Here is a 17856-nt window from a genome sequence, read left to right as displayed (position 1 = left end):
ATTAAATCGTTTCCTTTACAGTTGCTGATAACAATATGAATTAAAAATAAATAAATAAAATTAAAAAAAGCAACAACACAATATTTGAAATATAATATATCCCACTACGCCAAAATGGCGCCTGCCCCTTGCGTTCCATTCCAGAGCGAGTCCTGGCACGCAGAGCGCCCCGCCCCGTCCGCCCATGACGTCCTGCCCCCAAGCCCCGCCCACCCATGACGTCGCTGCCTGTTCGCACGCTTTTGCGGTCTCCGGCCGCTCTATCCCTTGTTGTGTATCGCGTCTCTATGGCTGTTGGCGGCTGACGTCACCCCGGGCGCTGGGTTTGCAGTGTCACCGTAGCGAGCGTTCGGCGATCACAGCGGGGGGGGACCGAGTCCTGCACCCCTCCCCCCTCCTCACATACCGGAGCCCGGATACATGGTGAGCACGGAGAGCGGGTTATAGGGGGGATAGGGCAGTCTCCCCAACTCCCATCACTCCCAGCTGCCATCTCACTGACAGGACAGGCAGCTGGCAGAGCATCATGGGAGTTGTAGTTGAGCAGCAGCTTTGGGTCCTATGTGGGATTCAGGGGGTTATCTCTGGGCAGGTGGGCAGGTAGCTCTAATATGGAGCCTGGTTTTAGAGACATTAGATAAGGCCTCTGATACCGGAGAAACTGACGGAAGCCAAGCACAGAGAGATGGACACAGGTTTCTTCAGGAAGGAAGAGATTCTTTATTGGATCACCGATCGGGACTCAGAGGGACTAGCGTCACCAAAATACAGCAAAGTCTGAGTACTGAATACATAGAGTACATTCCTTATATAGCACTGTAGCTCCTCCCACAATTAACTACACCCACACATACCCTTAACCTATTTAATGAATAGAGTCTAAACTCATCCATCCGGTCTAACCACGTGGCTCATCTGATACAAAGGAGAGGGACGCGTAATTCCAGTTCTTACATTCCTGCACCTGGTCAGTACAGTGATGACAGTATCTTAGCTACGTGTTATTAACTAACTGATACTACAAACACATATACATACATATGCCTTGTGGCAATCTTAGCCTGCTAAACTTGTATTTTACTGGAATTACATCACAGCCTCTATTTAATATGTAAGAAGTGTCTCTTAGAGTGTTCCTGTGCCACACCTCCCAAGTGGCCCTATTTAGGAAGGATAGTCCTTATTTTCGGCCGAAGTCCCTCTGTCCCTCTTTTCTGTGAGATCCATATTGTTGGTGTGTCTGAGTGTATAACAGAGCTCCACAGCAATAATACTCCCAGTAATGTGTCTGAGTGTATAACAGAGCTCCACAGCAATAATACTCCCAGTAATATATCTGTGTATAACAGAGCTCCACAGCAATAATACTCCCAGTAATGTGTCTGAGTGTATAACAGAACTTCACAGCAATAATACTCCCAGTAATGTGTCTGAGTGTATAACAGAGCTCCACAGCAATAATACTCCCAGTAATGTGTCTGAGTGTATAACAGAGCTCCACAGCAATAATACTCCCAGTAATGTGTCTGAGTGTATAACAGAGCCCCACAGCAATAATACTCCCAGTAATGTGTCTGAGTGTATAACAGAGCCCCACAGCAATAATACTCCCAGTAATGTGTCTGAGTGTATAACAGAGCTCCACAGCAATAATACTCCCAGTAATGTGTCTGAGTGTATAACAGAGCTCCACAGCAATAATACTCCCAGTAATGTGTCTGAGTGTATAACAGAGCTCCACAGCAATAATACTCCCAGTAATGTGTCTGAGTGTATAACAGAGCTCCACAGCAATAATACTCCCAGTAATGTGTCTGAGTGTATAACATAGCCCCACAGCAATAATACTCCCAGTAATGTGCCTGAGTGTATAGCAGAGCTCCACAGCAATAATACTCCCAGTAATGTGTCTTTAAACTACAATAAATGTGTTTAGAAATCAGTCTGCGTAAGTAAGATACATTGTTCTTGTTATAAATTAAACTTTAGTTGTATAAATTGTTAGTAAGTCACCTACGATGTCTCTTTGCCCATTTGAAATATTGGGAGGCTTGATATTTTAGGGGTTAGCACCTTCAATGTCCCTGTCACCTGGTACTCCAGAATGAGGCGTTGTAGGGCAGTAACATTTTAAGATATTCTACATACCGATTTTCACCAACTTTTGGGCTTTGTTTCTTTGTTGCCAGATTATTCATGAAAGATGTATTCCTAACAATGTGTTCCTCTGCCCGCCCCTCGGCTACCCACCTGCAATGTAAATGGTTCAATAATCCTTTCTTCACTTATCCGAATCAAGCACTGATGTCCCTCTTTGCTGGGTTTCACTCCGCCTCCTCTGACGTCAGCCAATGGAAGGGGCACCTAAGGCGCTTTTTACCATGGAGTTTTTTGTCTTGATACTAGATGTTCTCCTGCAGAGCGTGAGGAAGTCCAGCCAGCGTCAATTCATGGCGTCATCCTCAGTGAAACTCCAGGAAGCGCCTCTCGTGGCTATCTGGCCTGACTAGAAATTTTGTCCCAGCAGACTTTTAGTGAAGACGACCGTCCGCCCAGGGTAGTGTCGGAGCCTGCGGCCCGCGGTAGCATGGAAGGCATTGTGCAACGGAGTAGTGATCTTTCTGCAGTTTCCCTCTGCTCCCTAGCGCTGTTTAGTGATGACGGGAGCCGGAATATGACATGACTCAGGCCCCAGTATCAAAACAGAGAGTGTGCAGGGGAGCAGAGAGGAACAGCAGTAAGGGGATCAGAGAAGTCCAACTGGACCCCAGGGAAAGATCCACTCAGCTCTCACAACGGTATGGAGGCTGGGTGGGCATAAATTAAAATACAAATCTTAATTAGTGATTTTATGAGAAAATGTGTCATTGGAAATGTGTGTGTGTGTGTGTCTGTCTTTGTGTGTGTCTGTTTAGGTATCTACCCCCCTCCGATAGACTAATAAAAGGTGTTTTTATTCACCTTTTTCCCACTCCGTGCCAGTTTTGCCACAGCCGGTCCCGTCTCCATGGCTGAGATCATCATCAGTGTTTATGATTTCAGCTAAGCCAATGCTTTCCCATAGGAAAGTTTTGGGAGGATATTGCGCATGCACAGCGCCAATCAGCATTTCCTCATCTTTATGGGGAACATTCAGCACCTCCATGCAGAGTGTGGAGACGCTGAACATAGGTTCAGCATGTAGATATCACCTCTAGTGGCCGTCTAAGTGACTGCAACTGGAGGTGTCCCAAGGCCGCAATGTAAACACTTTCTGTTTCTATGAAAAGGCAGTGTTAACACTGAAAAGCCTGCATGGACATGCTACAGACACCAGAACAACTACATTAAGCTGGAGTGGTTCTGGTGACTGTAGCGTCCCTTTAAGAATTGCACTTGCTCCTTGCTTAAACTAGCTCCTAGATTTCAAACAAATTTGTCAAGTCTTGTGGCAGACAGCCACTAGAGGTAGTCTTAGTACTGCAATGTAAACATTGCCGTTTCAATAAAACTGTGATTTACATTGCAGCACTAAAGGGGACAGGGACAGTGGTCTGGGCGCCTATAGTGTAGAAATGCTGGAACTTCTCATAAGCAAAAGCAAAACTGAAACTATGAAAATACCATTGTTAGGGCCTTATCTATTCCTTATAATTTTTCTGTTATATAAGTAGTGTTGTCACCTGTCACATCATCCCATCACATTATCTCTTTGACTACAATTCAAACCTACTGCCTTATCAGACTTGCTGGCCATCATTGTCAAGTGCAGAATGCATGGATTGGGGGTTAATTATATTCTATTGTTTCTGGTCAATTGGCTTGTTACTGTATACCTTAGATGTACAGGTAATTGTTTATTGTACAGTAGAAATTACATTTAGATTTTTTCTTTGCTTTGGGGCATAAAGTCAAAGCACCTTAACTACAGCATGCTGTAGTAACTATAATGGCAGGAGTAACCTGAGACCCCTCTCCCCCATTGTAAGTAGTCAATCAACTTTAAAACAGTTTGACTTCTTAACTGCGGTCCGCTACGCGCTGCTTCCCGCCTCCTCTATGCAGCCTGGAGCATACATTAGCCCTCCTGAGCTAAGCCGTGCACCGCTGGGCTTTGCTTAGACGGAGTGCACCTGGCTCTGTGAAGATTGTAGTGGAAGCGGGAGTGTCGTCTGTCAGACCCCAGGTAAGAAGTAAAACTGTTCTAAAATGGCTTGTCAATTTTTACAAATGCAGCTTACTGTAGTGGTTATGGTGCTTGAAATGTTCCTTAAATCATATAGCTTATCTTAATGATATATTGCTGCTTTGGAACCTGTTTATATGTTTAGTTGAGCGTGGCATGGCAGGTTCACTTTGACCTCTACAATAAACTGTAGTGCTTGTGGTGTTTGGTGTAGCCTTTAAATGTTGGGTTACCAGATCCACCGTGTTTTCAGGGACACCTATCTTTTTGTCATATTTATGAAAACACATGAAAAGGGTAGCCCTGCAGTATGTATAATGTATATTCAGCACTATTCTTTGTTGCGTAATAACTTAATTTTACTCCTTCTTCCGAATTCTACAGGGCAACCCTTTTAATGTGCTGCCCATCAATATATATACGTGATTTGTGTCCCTGAAAACATGGTGGATCTGGTAGCCCTAGCTTTAGTCACCATGACCACTTCATCTCATTGAAGTGGTCTGGGTGCAGTGTCCCTGTTTCCTTAACTCAGCAATGTAAAATGTTTGCATTGCAGTGTTAATACTAGGGATCGCCCGATTATCAGTTTTGCTGATACTATCGGGCGATAATCAGTTTTTTCTGTTTTTGTTTTCTTGTATCGGTAATCACCGGCAATACAGATAATGAATGGGTGGGCCGGGGTGTTCATAAGGCGGCACAAGTGTTCTACCTCCCTTGTCCCATAGTGATCCTTACCACCACCCCTAAGTCCCCCGTCCCTTAGTGCCTCTCTGCACCTCTCCTGGCAGAGGGGCACTATGGGACAGGGGGGGGGGGGGGGGGGGGGGAGGGGAAGGAATGTAGTAAGAATCACTTATGGGCTGGTAGAAAACTATGGGGCAGGGGTTGGGGTGGAAAGCAACACTATAGGGAGGGAAGGGGGGTGAAGAACACTGTGGGAAAGGGGAGGAGGGGAAAGAACACTAGTGGGGAGGGAGAAACATTAAGGGAGGACACTAAGGTACAAGGAAGGGAAGGGAAAAGGAACACTGTGGTGGTGGGGAACATTAAGAGGAATGGGGGGGTTCCTACCGCACATATACCGTGTTTCCCCGAAAATAGGACCTACCCCGAAAATAAGCCCTAGCCGAATTTTCGGGGTGGGCTGCAATATAAGCCCTACCCCGAAAATAAGACCTAGGCATTTTACCTTTGCGGCCCGGCGGGACTTCCTTCTTCCATGAGGAGGGGGAGGAGCGTTGCGGGCCGCGGCATTGCGCAGCATGATGACGACATGCGCAGTGCCGTCAGTCTGCCTTCACGGATCTTCAGCGGAAGGATCCATTCCGGGCGGTGAGGCACCCAGTGGTCGGACTCTTTGAACTGTGAGTAGATACCGGTATTTTATGTCTGGGACTTAATTAATTAAAGGGGGGGGGGTGAATTAATTAAAGGGGGGGTGAATTAATTAAAGGGAGGGTGAATTAATTAAAGGGAGGGTGAATTAATTAAAGGGAGGGTGGATTAATTAAAGGGAGGGTGGATTAATTAAAGGGAGGGTGGATTAATTAAAGGGGTGGTGGATTAATTAGAGGGGGTGTGTGGATTAATTAGAGGGGGTGTGTGGATTAATTAGAGGGGGTGTGTGGATTAATTAGAGGGGGTGGATTAATTAGAGGGGGTGGATTAATTAGAGGGGGTGGATTAATTAGAGGGGGTGGATTAATTAGAGGGGGTGGATTAATTAGAGGGGGTGGATTAATTAGAGGGGGGGTGGATTAATTAAAGGGGGGGAGGTTTGTACAGGAAATCTGGGCTTATTTGTCGTGATTTTTCAATTGTTTTCTAAGCAGTGACTTCCCCCTAATCAATTGACAGCCAATAGGAACTCCTATCCCACAAACCATCAAAGCATCGAATACATTTTATTTTTTACAAAGCTGGAGTCTATATGTAACTAGATTATAAAACGGTTGAGGTGTCTGATTTATAGAAAAAGCTTTCACTTTCAAGGGCAGGCTGCTTTGTCCTAAATGAAAATGTAAACACTCTGTATATCTTATTGCCAGTAAAGAATTTAAAAAAAGAAACATGCTTTAACACCAGGAACTAGTATTGAAAGCCTGAAAAGGCTATAAGCACCCAGACCACTTCATCTTATTGAAGTGGTCTGGGTACAGTGTTCAGAGAAATTTACATTGCAGGGTCTTCCCGATAGCCCACTGGTTCCCAAACTAATTCTCCAGCTGCCCCTACCAGTCCAGGATTTCGGGATTACCAAGTTGTATCCAAGGTGTTATTTTTTTTTTTTTTTTGATGAATAAAACAAACAAACGCTTCGACGCAACTGGTTAATCCTTAAATCCCGGACTGGTAGGCGTACTTTGAGGACTAGTTTGGGAACCACTGAGAGCCACTAGAGGCGCTTCCTGGATTTTATCTCTGTGAAACGGTCATCCTCAAACTTTGCATGAGGACATCCAGTGTCTTCAAAAACACTATAGGAAAGCATTGATTCCTTGCTTCCTGTGAGAAAGGTCTAATGCTCGCACGGTGCTTGCCGCACTAGGCTCCTACATGGACATGACGTCGTGGGAGGAGGAGACCAGTCCAGCATCACGGGACCTCAGGGCTGGTAAGAGGTAAGTGGAAAAACGTGATTTTAACTGTTTAATTACTGGTTGTGGTGGCCGTGGAGGCAGAGGGACACTGGCATTAGGAACACAACGCTATGTTCCTTTAAATTAATATTTTATACGCTGTATGTAAATAAGCAAATTGTCATTAAAGATCCAAAGACGCATATACTATTCAAGAATTTATTTGACGGTAAATTTCCTTCACAGACATTATCTATAAAGTTACACTCTAAGCACCAAAACTACTTCATGCTAATGAAGTGGTTTTGGCAAATAAACCCTGTCCCATTTCATGGGCAATGGGATAGCACCCACGCATTTTTGGCACTTTAGTGGTGATGGTGCCGCAATTCCTCCTTAGTGGTTACAAAGTTACATTTTTTTTTTTTCACCAGAATTTTATTTTAGGTGGGATCCAGCGTGACATTTTTTTTTTTTTTTTTGTGATGATAATGGTGTAATTATTTTTCTGCCACTGCATTTGCAGTTCATATTGCGACCTTGTGCTGTTTGGCAAACCGCATCAAGTAATGCTCAAGTTCTGGGATTGTGTTCTACCTAGAGCTTCACTGCTATTCCAGTAATTGCAAATGAATGGCTGATATATGCGAATGCATTGCAAGCGTTTCAGAAATCTATCTACGCAATCAGTTCCTGAGACTTGCTCAGTGGAAAGAATGCTGCAAGCATTGCAAAGCCTTACACTAGCAGAGTTATTATTCGCCATGTCAACTTTCTAAAAGTCCAAAATAGCTGAACTGAAGCTCTAGCGGATTTATTCCAATTTGGCCGTTTTTGGCCTGAAATTCGAGCTTGACTTTGACAGTGATATACCAAGAGCGCTGTGGGCGGGCTATTCATTCAGGTTCAACAAAAGTGACGCTGGTGATATGGAAGCATAAATTTAACATTATCCATTCAACTGAGGAATGGAGAGGCCCCCAGCTTTTTTCCGAATGCCCCAAAACAGTTTGACAAAGAGCTGGGCACAATGGTGGCCAGAGATTATTGCCAACTTTAGTGCTAAATTGAGCACTAGTGGTTATGGTGCTTAGAGTAACCCCTTTTACCCTTTCAAATACAGCGCCTTTGTTGGATTGTGTGTTTTTGTGATCTTAACATCCTCTATTACGTAAGTAAAATCTCAGCATGATAAATGCAACCAATGCTTGTGAGTGATACATTTCACATAGAGCTCTCGTCTGCTATGTCGAAATCTATGTTTAACGAACGTGCACATGATTTCAGCAGCTAATCCAACGTTTGCAGCCGGAGCAGTTAATCTCACAATACATCAGCCTGTCTGGCATTTAAGTGTTTATTCACAGGCAATTGATTACAGCTATGCGTTTTTGGTTTGTGTTTTTTATTTTTTTTTTATGCCGTCTGAAACCATGGTGCTTCATCACTCTGTACATTAAACGCAGTTCATTCTTATTGTCGTCACGTCTGTGCTGATGCAGATTAGTTGATCTAAACGTTTACCTGCTGTCTTTGGTTTTTTTTTCAGATTTCACCGATAATTCCTGTTTTAGCTTTGGCTGACGCAGCTCAATGATGGCATCGGAAGTCAAAGACGGGGAAGAGGAGAATCTGCAGAGTGCATTTAAAAAGCTGCGTGTTGACTCTGAAGGGTAAGAACCTTACGTTATTATGTCCTCATCCTATTTCTTTAAACTCTTATTTGTATGTCTTAACATATGTTTGATTATTTTTACCTCCTGTGTATGTGAATAAACTTAACCCAATTAATTACATGTGAACCTAACTGTTTAAAAGTATTGTGGGCTGCTCATACGAGGAAAGGGGTTGTTTGCAAACAACAAATCAGTTGCTGAAAAATACGGTATACTCCTGGAGCCCGCAGTAAACTTTATTTTGCAAGTGCTGTGTGCCAGGTTAAGAGTGCCATGTGCGTTTAGCCTGCCGAGCTGCTTAGTCATAGGCTGTTTATTTGCCACCCTCTGTCACATGGCAGTTAGATTATGTTGTTGCATAATAAACCTTTACTTTGAATTAAAGGTATCAAAGTGCTTCTTCTAGTTTTTGCTAACATGTTTAAACAAGTCGAGAGCACTTTGCATAAAATTAAAAACACAAAACAAACCGCAGCTGGATTGAAAAGGGGTCCGAAATGTTTTGTTTTTTTTTCACTTACCTGCTTTGCCAGATCACCTAGCTTATGAATTGCGAATGTTGAGTTGTTCAGCAGAATAACCTCAAGTCAATCTTTTGATACGGAAATGCTGTTTGGCATTTTAAACAGAACTTAAGAAAAGAATGCAAAAAGCAATGTTGGATCTGATTGTTTGTAGTCCTCATTTCTTGAGGCTTCAGCCATGCTTGTTTACTCCGTATCCAGCGAGGCCTCCGGCACAAGTAATTTTGTTAAGTCTCTTAAAGGACCACTATAGGCACCCAGATCACTTCAGCTTAATGAAGTGGTCTGGGTGCCAGGTCCATCTAGGGTTAACCCTGCCTGCTGTAAACATAGCATTTTCAGAGAAACTGCTATGTTTACCTATGGGTTAATCCAGCCTCTAGTGGCTGTCTCATTGACAGCCGCTAGAGGTGCTTCCGCGCTTCTAACTGTGATTTTCACAGTGAGAAGACGCCAGCGTCCATAGGAAAGCATGGACTGGCTGAATGCGCGCGGCTCTTGCCGCACATGTGCATTCAGCCGGTGACGGAAGAAGAGGGAGGAGAGGAGGAGGAGAGTTCCCTGCCCGGTGCTGGAGAAAGAGGTAAGTTTAACCCCTTCCTCCCCCTAGAGCCTGGCGGGAGGGGGGCCCTGAGTGTGGGGGCACCCTCAGGGCACTAGTGCCAGGAAAACAAGTGTTTTCCTGGCACTATAGTGGTTCTTTAATTGCATAAAGTAGTCTTTTTTGCAGTAGAGATCTGCATGTGGTGGTGACTGTAGCGTTTTTCCCATCATGTGTCCAGCTGGTGTAATTCATTATTAAACCCTATGCTGCTTTGGCCTCTGTTGTTCAAACTGGTTAAACCTGATTTTATTTATTTTTTTGCGTGACAGGAGTTTTCTAATACCTCTCCTCAGGCACATTCTCATTTTGTGTAATTTGCAAAGGCTACAACTTTATAGATGCATTTGAAGACGACCTGTAAGCTAGATAACCTTAGTGTCTTTAAAAAGGCACATTATGGTTTTTATTATATTTTAAAAGAAAAGATTACATGTAGTATTGCCTCTTTGTGTCTTATTGTACATATTGGTAAATGCTGTTCAATGCATATCTTTGCTGCCCCTTTCTCTAAAGGGACAGCAATCTTTAATCCTCTTTGGTCAGAAACACATCTTCTCCAAATAAAAATACACAGGTAGTCAAGAGCTACGGTGCATTTAGGAAACTTGATATCATGCCGAGTGCTGTTCATATTATGAACTGGCAATTAAGCCGTGTTTCCAACCAGAGAGGGCCAAACATGGCTGCTCTCACAGAGCAAGGGTAAGCCAGGAGAAGCACTCACAAGTTATTTACTTCTGTATCTATTCACAACAAAGCAATACAGATATTTATATTGCAATGCAGTCCTTTATTTTCAGTTATAATAGTCCAATCCTAGCAACTTGCATTTCCCAATTGTTGCAGATAAATGAGGGAGCTGGTAGCTGTACGTGTATAATACAGGTTTGTGTGCAGTGATAGTTTACACAGCTTTCCTAAAATGCCACTTTGCGATTTCCTTCATGGGGAAAAGGTTTTTTTTTTTTTTTGTTTTTTGTTTTTTTTTCCCATTCTATTTAACCCCTTAAGGACTTAGGACGGTTCAGGACCCATTGCCGACCAACGACGGTCCTGAACCGTCCTAAATTTAAGATGTACTTACCCGATAGCCGTCGTTCCCCCGGCGGCGATCGGCGGTGCTCCCGTTGTGGGGAGACTGACTGCAGCCCAGACTGTCTCCCCATGGCGGATTAGGACCCCTGGGGCCATGTGATCGCTCAATAGGGCGACCACATGGTCACAATAGGTGTCTGCCTGCAGGGGGACTGTCTGTGCTGACAGGCAGTCTCCCTGCTGCTGTAAAATCAGAAAAAAAAATTAAGTTAAAGTGAATAAAAAAAAATTATTATATATATATATATACCTTTATTATATATATATATATATATATATATATATATATATATATATATATATATACCTTTATCATATATATATATATATATATATATATATAATGTCATGCTAAGTGTATTTTTATATTAATATGTACATATATTAATATAAAAATACACTTCTAATTAAATTACACACCTGTGTGTATATGTGTGTATGTATATATATATATATACCCCCCATGTTCCATATATATATATATATATATATATATATATATATATATATATATTGTGTGTGTGTGTATATATATATATATATTATTATAAAATACAAATAATAAGTAATTTAAATTAAATTAAACATGTAAAAATAATAAAAATTTAAAAAAAATTATATATCTATACGAAATTTTATTCTAACTGTATTTTGATATTTATATATATTTATATCAAAATACACTTAGAATGAAATTGTATATATATATATATCTATGTATATATAAATAAATAAAAAGAATACGAACTATTCATATGTCCATATACAAAATTACATAAATAATTATATAAATATACACGTAGACTTCAAATATATAAATATGCATATATATTTAAATTCTATGTGCGTATTTATGTAATATTTTTACATAATTAAGTTATTTTATTGATTGCAATTTAAGGGACCTGCCTGCCAACCCAGGCCGAAAGTCCAGAGAATTTAATTTGCTATCACTGTATTTTACCCTGTAACGTTCTACAACACCCTAAAACCTGTACATGGGGGGTACTGTTTTACTCGGGAGACTTTGCTGAACACAAATATTAGTGATTCAAAACAGTAAAACATATCACAGCGATGATATTGTCAGTGAAAGTTACTTTTTTTGCATTTTTCACACACAAACAGCACTTTTACTGATGATATAATTGTTGTGATACATTTTCCAGTTTTGAAACACTAATATTTGTGTTCAGCAAAGTCTCCTGAGTATAACAGTACCCCCCATGTACAGGTTTTATAGCATTTTTCAAAGTTACAGGGTCAAATATATGGGTCAAATATTTTTACATTGAAAATGGCCAGGTTGGTTACATTGCCTTTGAGAGCGTATGGTAGCCCAGGAATGAGAATTACCCCCATGATGGCATACCATTTGCAAAAGAAGACAACCCAAGGTATTACAAATGGGGTATGTCCAGTCTTTTTTAGTAACCACTTAGTCACAAACACTGGCCAAAATTAGCGTTCAATTTAGTTTTTTTACTTTTTTCACACACAAACAAATATGAACGCTAACTTTGGCCAGTGTTTGCGACTAAGTGGCTACTAAAAAAGTCTGGACATACCCCATATTGAATACCCTGGGTTGTCTACTTAAAAAAAAAAATATGTACATGTGGGGTGTTATTCAGCGATTTATGACAGATAATAGTGTTACAATGTCACTATTGATACATTTTAAAAATGTATGTTTTGAAACCGCAATATCCTACTTGTACTGATAGCCCTATAACATGCAAAAAAATAGCAAAAAGCATGTAAACACTGGGTATTTTTAAACTCAGGACAAAATTTTGAATCTATTTAGCAGTTTTTTTCATTCGCTGTAGATGAGTAAAAGATTTTTCACATAAAAGTCAAAAAACATGTTTTTTTTTTCAATTTTTCATCATATTTTTTCATTTTTTAAAAATTAAATTACATGAGATTATATAAATTAATGGTATGTAAAGAAAGCCCCTTTTGTCCTGAAAAAAACAATATATAATTTGTATGGGAACAGTAAATGACAGAGCGGAAAATTACAGCTAAACACAAACACCACAAAAGTGTAAAAAGATGCCTGGTCGCAAATGTACAACATCGCAAAAACAGTCCGGTCCTTAAGGGGTTAATATGCCTCAAGTACACTTAGCGCTCAAAGGGTAAATATTACATGCTGCCATGTACATGTTAATGCACACATAGGTCGGGTTAAATCTGCTATTTAAAACATGTCTTCTCTTGTAGATCTATTGCATCCTTGTGTGCTGCGGATGGCTGTGGTACAAGAACATCAGTGAGACCGTCTCAGGATGACGTCAAACCTAAAGTTTTAAGTTCCTTAAAAGAAAGCTGGCATGGGTAAGAATGTGAGGAATGCTGCCATCGGCACTGTCCCTGCCAATGGTACCTGCTATGTACAAATGATATGAGTAGGAGAAAGAGGGTGCACATACACCCCAGCCTCTCCCTCCCCATCTGTCTGTGTGTCTGTATATGTTTGTGTATATATGTAATGTATGTAATCCATACGTACATACCTCTTGTGACTGGTCCTCTTGTACTCTTGCCGATACATGCACACACTGGCCCCATACACACATGACCCTAAATTCACGTATTAGTTCACACTGCAAACAAATACAACCCTTCATCAAGTTTTTAAAAAGTAACACAATTTCTACACAAGCCTGGCATTAACTGAAGATGTGGACAGCAACCACACTCCTATTACTCTCAGGCAGGTAGTACATGCTGAAATCTGTGACATCCCAGCATGTACAGTGCTGTTACTGATAGCAGTGTGATTGCTGACAGCAGTCACACTCCTATCACTCTGTCTGCCAGCCCAGTGCATTACTGTAGCTTATTCACCCTCTCACCTCCCTGCCTTCAGCTGAGTTCCACACGCGGGGACTCACAAAAAGGAGTGAAGTGAGGTCATGGCGTAGAGCATCTTCTGCTGGTGGCTACAGTTTCTGGATGCAGAAGACGGCGTGTGGTGACTGAGAGAGATGAGTAAGTTATCGGTAATATCTGTAAATTACAAGGCCAATGCTGATTATCGGTTCTAATAATCAGCAGAACCTATAATCGGTCTATCCATAGTGGAGGACTCCATGTATAAATGCAAACGCTCTGAACTTTAACTGGGTAGAAGTATAATTGACGGCAAACTAAAAAAATCATATATTGTGATTAGAACACATAGGCAGGCAAGCCCTGCTAAAAATGATGATCAGATGGTACAGCCTAATAAAATAAATAAAAAAAAAAGCTTGAAGAAGCTAACTCCTATTATCCCTAAAACAACCCATGATGATGGTATCCGTCGTAAAGCGAGGGAAGGAGAGCAGCTGAGTACTAAATGCGATGCTCGAGAACTCTCAGAGATAATTAAAGCGGTAAAAAAAACTACTAGGAGGCTTTTATAAAAAAAATAGCTTAGTGAAACAATTTAAATAAGTGAAACCAGTGTCAAAATGTAAAAATGACCGTCTTTAAGCAATATCTGCTCGCTCAAGCTGCAGAACTTTGTAACCAATACAACTGGAACATCACAACAATGTATGTAATGTAACCATCGGATAAATCTTATGTCACAATCATAGGCCATACTGTGTAATCGCAACAATGTCTGTAGTATAACAAAGCTCAGCAGAATCTTGTTTATTACACAGTAAACCACAGGTTTAGGCCAGCATAGAGAGAGTAGGGAAACCATCAAAGGGCAAACTGAGATATGGCTGACGGTTAACCGTATCAGGGTAATTCAGTAAAGAGAGAATTCAAAGTAAAGCCCATACTAGCTGATCTGGAGACATAGGCAACTCAGAGAATTTTTCCAGTTTGGCTATTATTGCCTTAAATCTGAAATTCAAATTGAATTCTCACTTTAGTGAATAACTCTGTATATAAACCCTAGTACCTCGGAAATGGAAGCAGCCTCTCCAAAAGATGACAGGTTACAGTGTGACCCTGTCAAGGTTTTCTCTGACCGCTCTCTAACATTCCCCGAACACCTACCCAAAGACATTTGATGCGATACTGAGGAAGGTTTTCAGTCCGAGTCTGTGTGTGTGTGTGTGTGTGTGCCAATTATGGACTCTTGCATCCTTGCACTGGTTCTTCTCATATGCAAGGTGCACTTACTTCATTTCCTAATGCAGCAAATTACACCTCATAACAATTTGCAGGGCTTATCTGTGCTCTTAAAACAAAGCCTAAATGTTAAAAAGGGGGTATCTAATTAAAATATGAATACTAAATTGTGTTCTGTGTTACTGTATTTGCGCTTTCAATGTAAATCTCTCCATGAACACTCAAAATAACACAACCCCCCGTCACACAAATCCCCCATAATTTATTTAAGGACAAGAGAAACATAATAAAATAAGGAACATCGTTAAATGCAGGCATGTGTCTTAAATGGAACCTTTGATGTGTTGACATTAAGATCCCCTTTAAGTAGCCATTGCTGAACATCAGTCTCTACATTGTGTTGAGAAAATTGTTTTCAAATGTGTAGATCAAAATATGGACAAACACACAACAGCCCTGCCCCAAATAATGACACCTGTATATATGTTTGATTGCAGCTTGGATATCACGGTGTAGATAAAATGTGGCCCTGGTTTTAGAAAGTCCAGCTTTTTATAAAGATAGATGTCATGATCAAAGTACATACAGTGCTCAAGCAAAAATATTTAGGCATGTGCTTATTTTGATATTCATGTTCCATGTGGAATCTGGAGACTGTGACGGGTTGAACCGAACTACCGCTTTTCTCTTCTTATGTGAAAAAATACAGGACTTACCAGTACTTTTGTGTATTTTTTTTTTATTTTTTTTAAATATATATCTATATCAATATCTTTGTTTGATCCTTTGTCTTTTGTTCTTCTATTTTGTAGGTCATCAAGAAAAACTACCAGAGGAGTAGCAAGAACACCACGCAGGAGACGTTCCAAATCCCCAGTCCTTCATCCTCCAAAGTTTACACACTGCAGCGCCAAGACGCCCTGTAGCAATCCACTAAAACACAAAAGCCTATGCGATTCCCAGGACGGAGCTGTCGCTGCTATTGGTGGTAATCCATCTAGCACTACTCTTGATGTCAGCGGGTACAGAAGATTTTGTCTTGAGACTACAGGTGCATCCGCTTTAGATGCAACATCAGAGACCATAAGCGTAAAATCTCCAGTCTCCTTGGTCGCTGGAGCAAGTGCCAAGGCTGGTCAACAATCTGACTTTCAGTCTGTGTCCAAGCTCAACCCTGCCGAGAAATGTTCTTGCAAAGGTAAAGAGTGTCAATGCAAGCACTGGCAAAATATGGAGGTGTACTCGTTTTCCGGCTTGCGGGACATGCTCACAGAATGCGAGAGAAGCGTTAAAGAGGACTACTCTTTTCAAAATCGAACTCAGACCTCCACAAACGGGACATCCGGGTCCCCACGTTCCTGCTCAGAACAAGCCAGAGCTTCAGTTGATGATGTCACTATAGAAGACCTTGCTGGATATATGGAATACTATCTGTATATCCCAAAGAAGATGTCTCACATGGCAGAAATGATGTACACCTGACCACTCTGCCAGGATTTTGTTCAGCAGTTAAGCTTTGATTAAAGCTAATCGCATATAGATCGATACTGAGGAAGGTTATCAGTCTTCGTCTGTGTGTGCGTGTGATAATTATGGACTCTTGCATCCTTGCACTGGTTCTTCTCAAATGCAAGGTTCACTTACTTCATTTCCTAATGCAGCAAATTACACCTCATAACAATTTGCAGGGCTGATCTGTGCTCTTAAAACAAAACCTAAATGAAAAAAAACCTGGTATCTAATTGAAATATGAATACTGAATTTTGTTCTGCGTCACTGTTCTGTTAACGTGCTTTCACTGTAAATCTCTCCCCGTGTCCTTCTTGGATGTTCTTAATCAGTCTGTTGCATTGGGTCCGTTCTACCTGCGTGTCTCCCTCATACTCCTAGCAGAGGTTGTATGCAAGCGGCTGTTAATTTTTTTCACGATGAGGACGCTTGTAGTGGATTAGCCAAGTGAATGATCCTGCCGTAGCTACATTAAAGGAGTGTTTTATTTAGGTTTTGGAATCTGCCGTAGTATCCAAAAGTTTCCCTAAATAGATAGCGGGGAACGATGAATAATCATTTTAAATGCAGTATTGTAAACCTAATATTTTCAGATGGCTTAATAAGAAATTACTTATGTGCTTTGCAGTGTTACAGCATTGTTTGGTCTTGTTAGATAAACTTTTTTGTGTCCTAAAATTAGACGAATTAGACTCGGGAATGTTATGCCTGAATGCTTTAAAAAAAAAAAAAATAATAATAATAATTAAAAAATGCAAGAAGAGTTCATTTCCTTCCCAGTTGCATTGATGTTCCTGAATTGCATTTTAAAGCCCACGTGTTTAAATTGTTCTGGATCTTTGAAAACAGTGGTTAATGTTCGTCAAATAAACATTCAGTAAAATAAGAGCTTAAAAATTGCTGATCTGTTTTTTGATCATTATTTTTTTTTCTTCCTGATTCTTCTCTTTTTTTCCCTTCTATTATGTCAATGTCAGACAGTCGGTGTTGACCGGGGATGGTCAGCATCAGTTGTGATGTAATATTTGGCTCATCCAGATACAGTGCACCCTGCTGGTAAATCACTGACATTGCACTGAAAAAAAAAATGTGTATTGGTCATTCGTGTAATACAGGAGAGGGTGTTAAACTGCTGATTCCTATGAAAAAGTGGGTCTGTCACCACAGAGGTGTTTGTCTTATTAAATTTAACTTTGTAAACTATACTTTGTGGGAGTTTTGCTTGTTTTATTTTTTTAATAGTCTAATAATTGTAAATATATGTTGTCTAGTTCTACTGAATATCTCACCTGTCTTTTTACCCCACAGTATTTTATCCACTTCCAATAAAGAACAGAATTCATTTTAATTTAAAGGAATACTATAGGCCAGGGGTAGGCAACCTTTGGTATTCCAGATGTTTTGGACTACACATCCCTTGATGCTTTGCCAACCCCTGGGGGTAACATCCCCAGGACGTACTTGAAAACCAGAGTAATCTAAATGTACCTTTCCTGGTAAATACTTTATTATTATTATTATAGCTGTAAAAGCATTATGTCCACAACATCTGGAGTGCCGAAGGTTGCATACCCCTGCTGTAGGCACCCGAACCACTTATTGCAATGACGTG

The 17856-nt window shown here is 40.8% G+C and overlaps 1 protein-coding gene across 1 annotated transcript; it reads left to right on the top strand.

Moving 5' to 3' along the window:
- The first annotated feature begins 219 nt into the window (after positions 1-219).
- OSER1 (oxidative stress responsive serine rich 1) lies at positions 220-17449 on the top strand. The gene is made up of 4 exons (XM_063459420.1): positions 220-423; positions 8300-8423; positions 12882-12995; positions 15548-17449. Exons 2-4 carry the CDS (start codon positions 8344-8346, stop codon positions 16215-16217), a joined length of 864 nt encoding a protein of 287 aa, XP_063315490.1. The 5' UTR covers positions 220-423; positions 8300-8343; the 3' UTR covers positions 16218-17449.
- Positions 17450-17856: the final 407 nt, after the last annotated feature.

This window comes from Pelobates fuscus, chromosome 6 (assembly GCF_036172605.1).
Source record: "Pelobates fuscus isolate aPelFus1 chromosome 6, aPelFus1.pri, whole genome shotgun sequence".
In the NCBI taxonomy this organism is placed as follows: Eukaryota; Metazoa; Chordata; class Amphibia; order Anura; family Pelobatidae; genus Pelobates; species Pelobates fuscus.
This window is presented reverse-complemented; position numbering and strand designations above follow the sequence as displayed.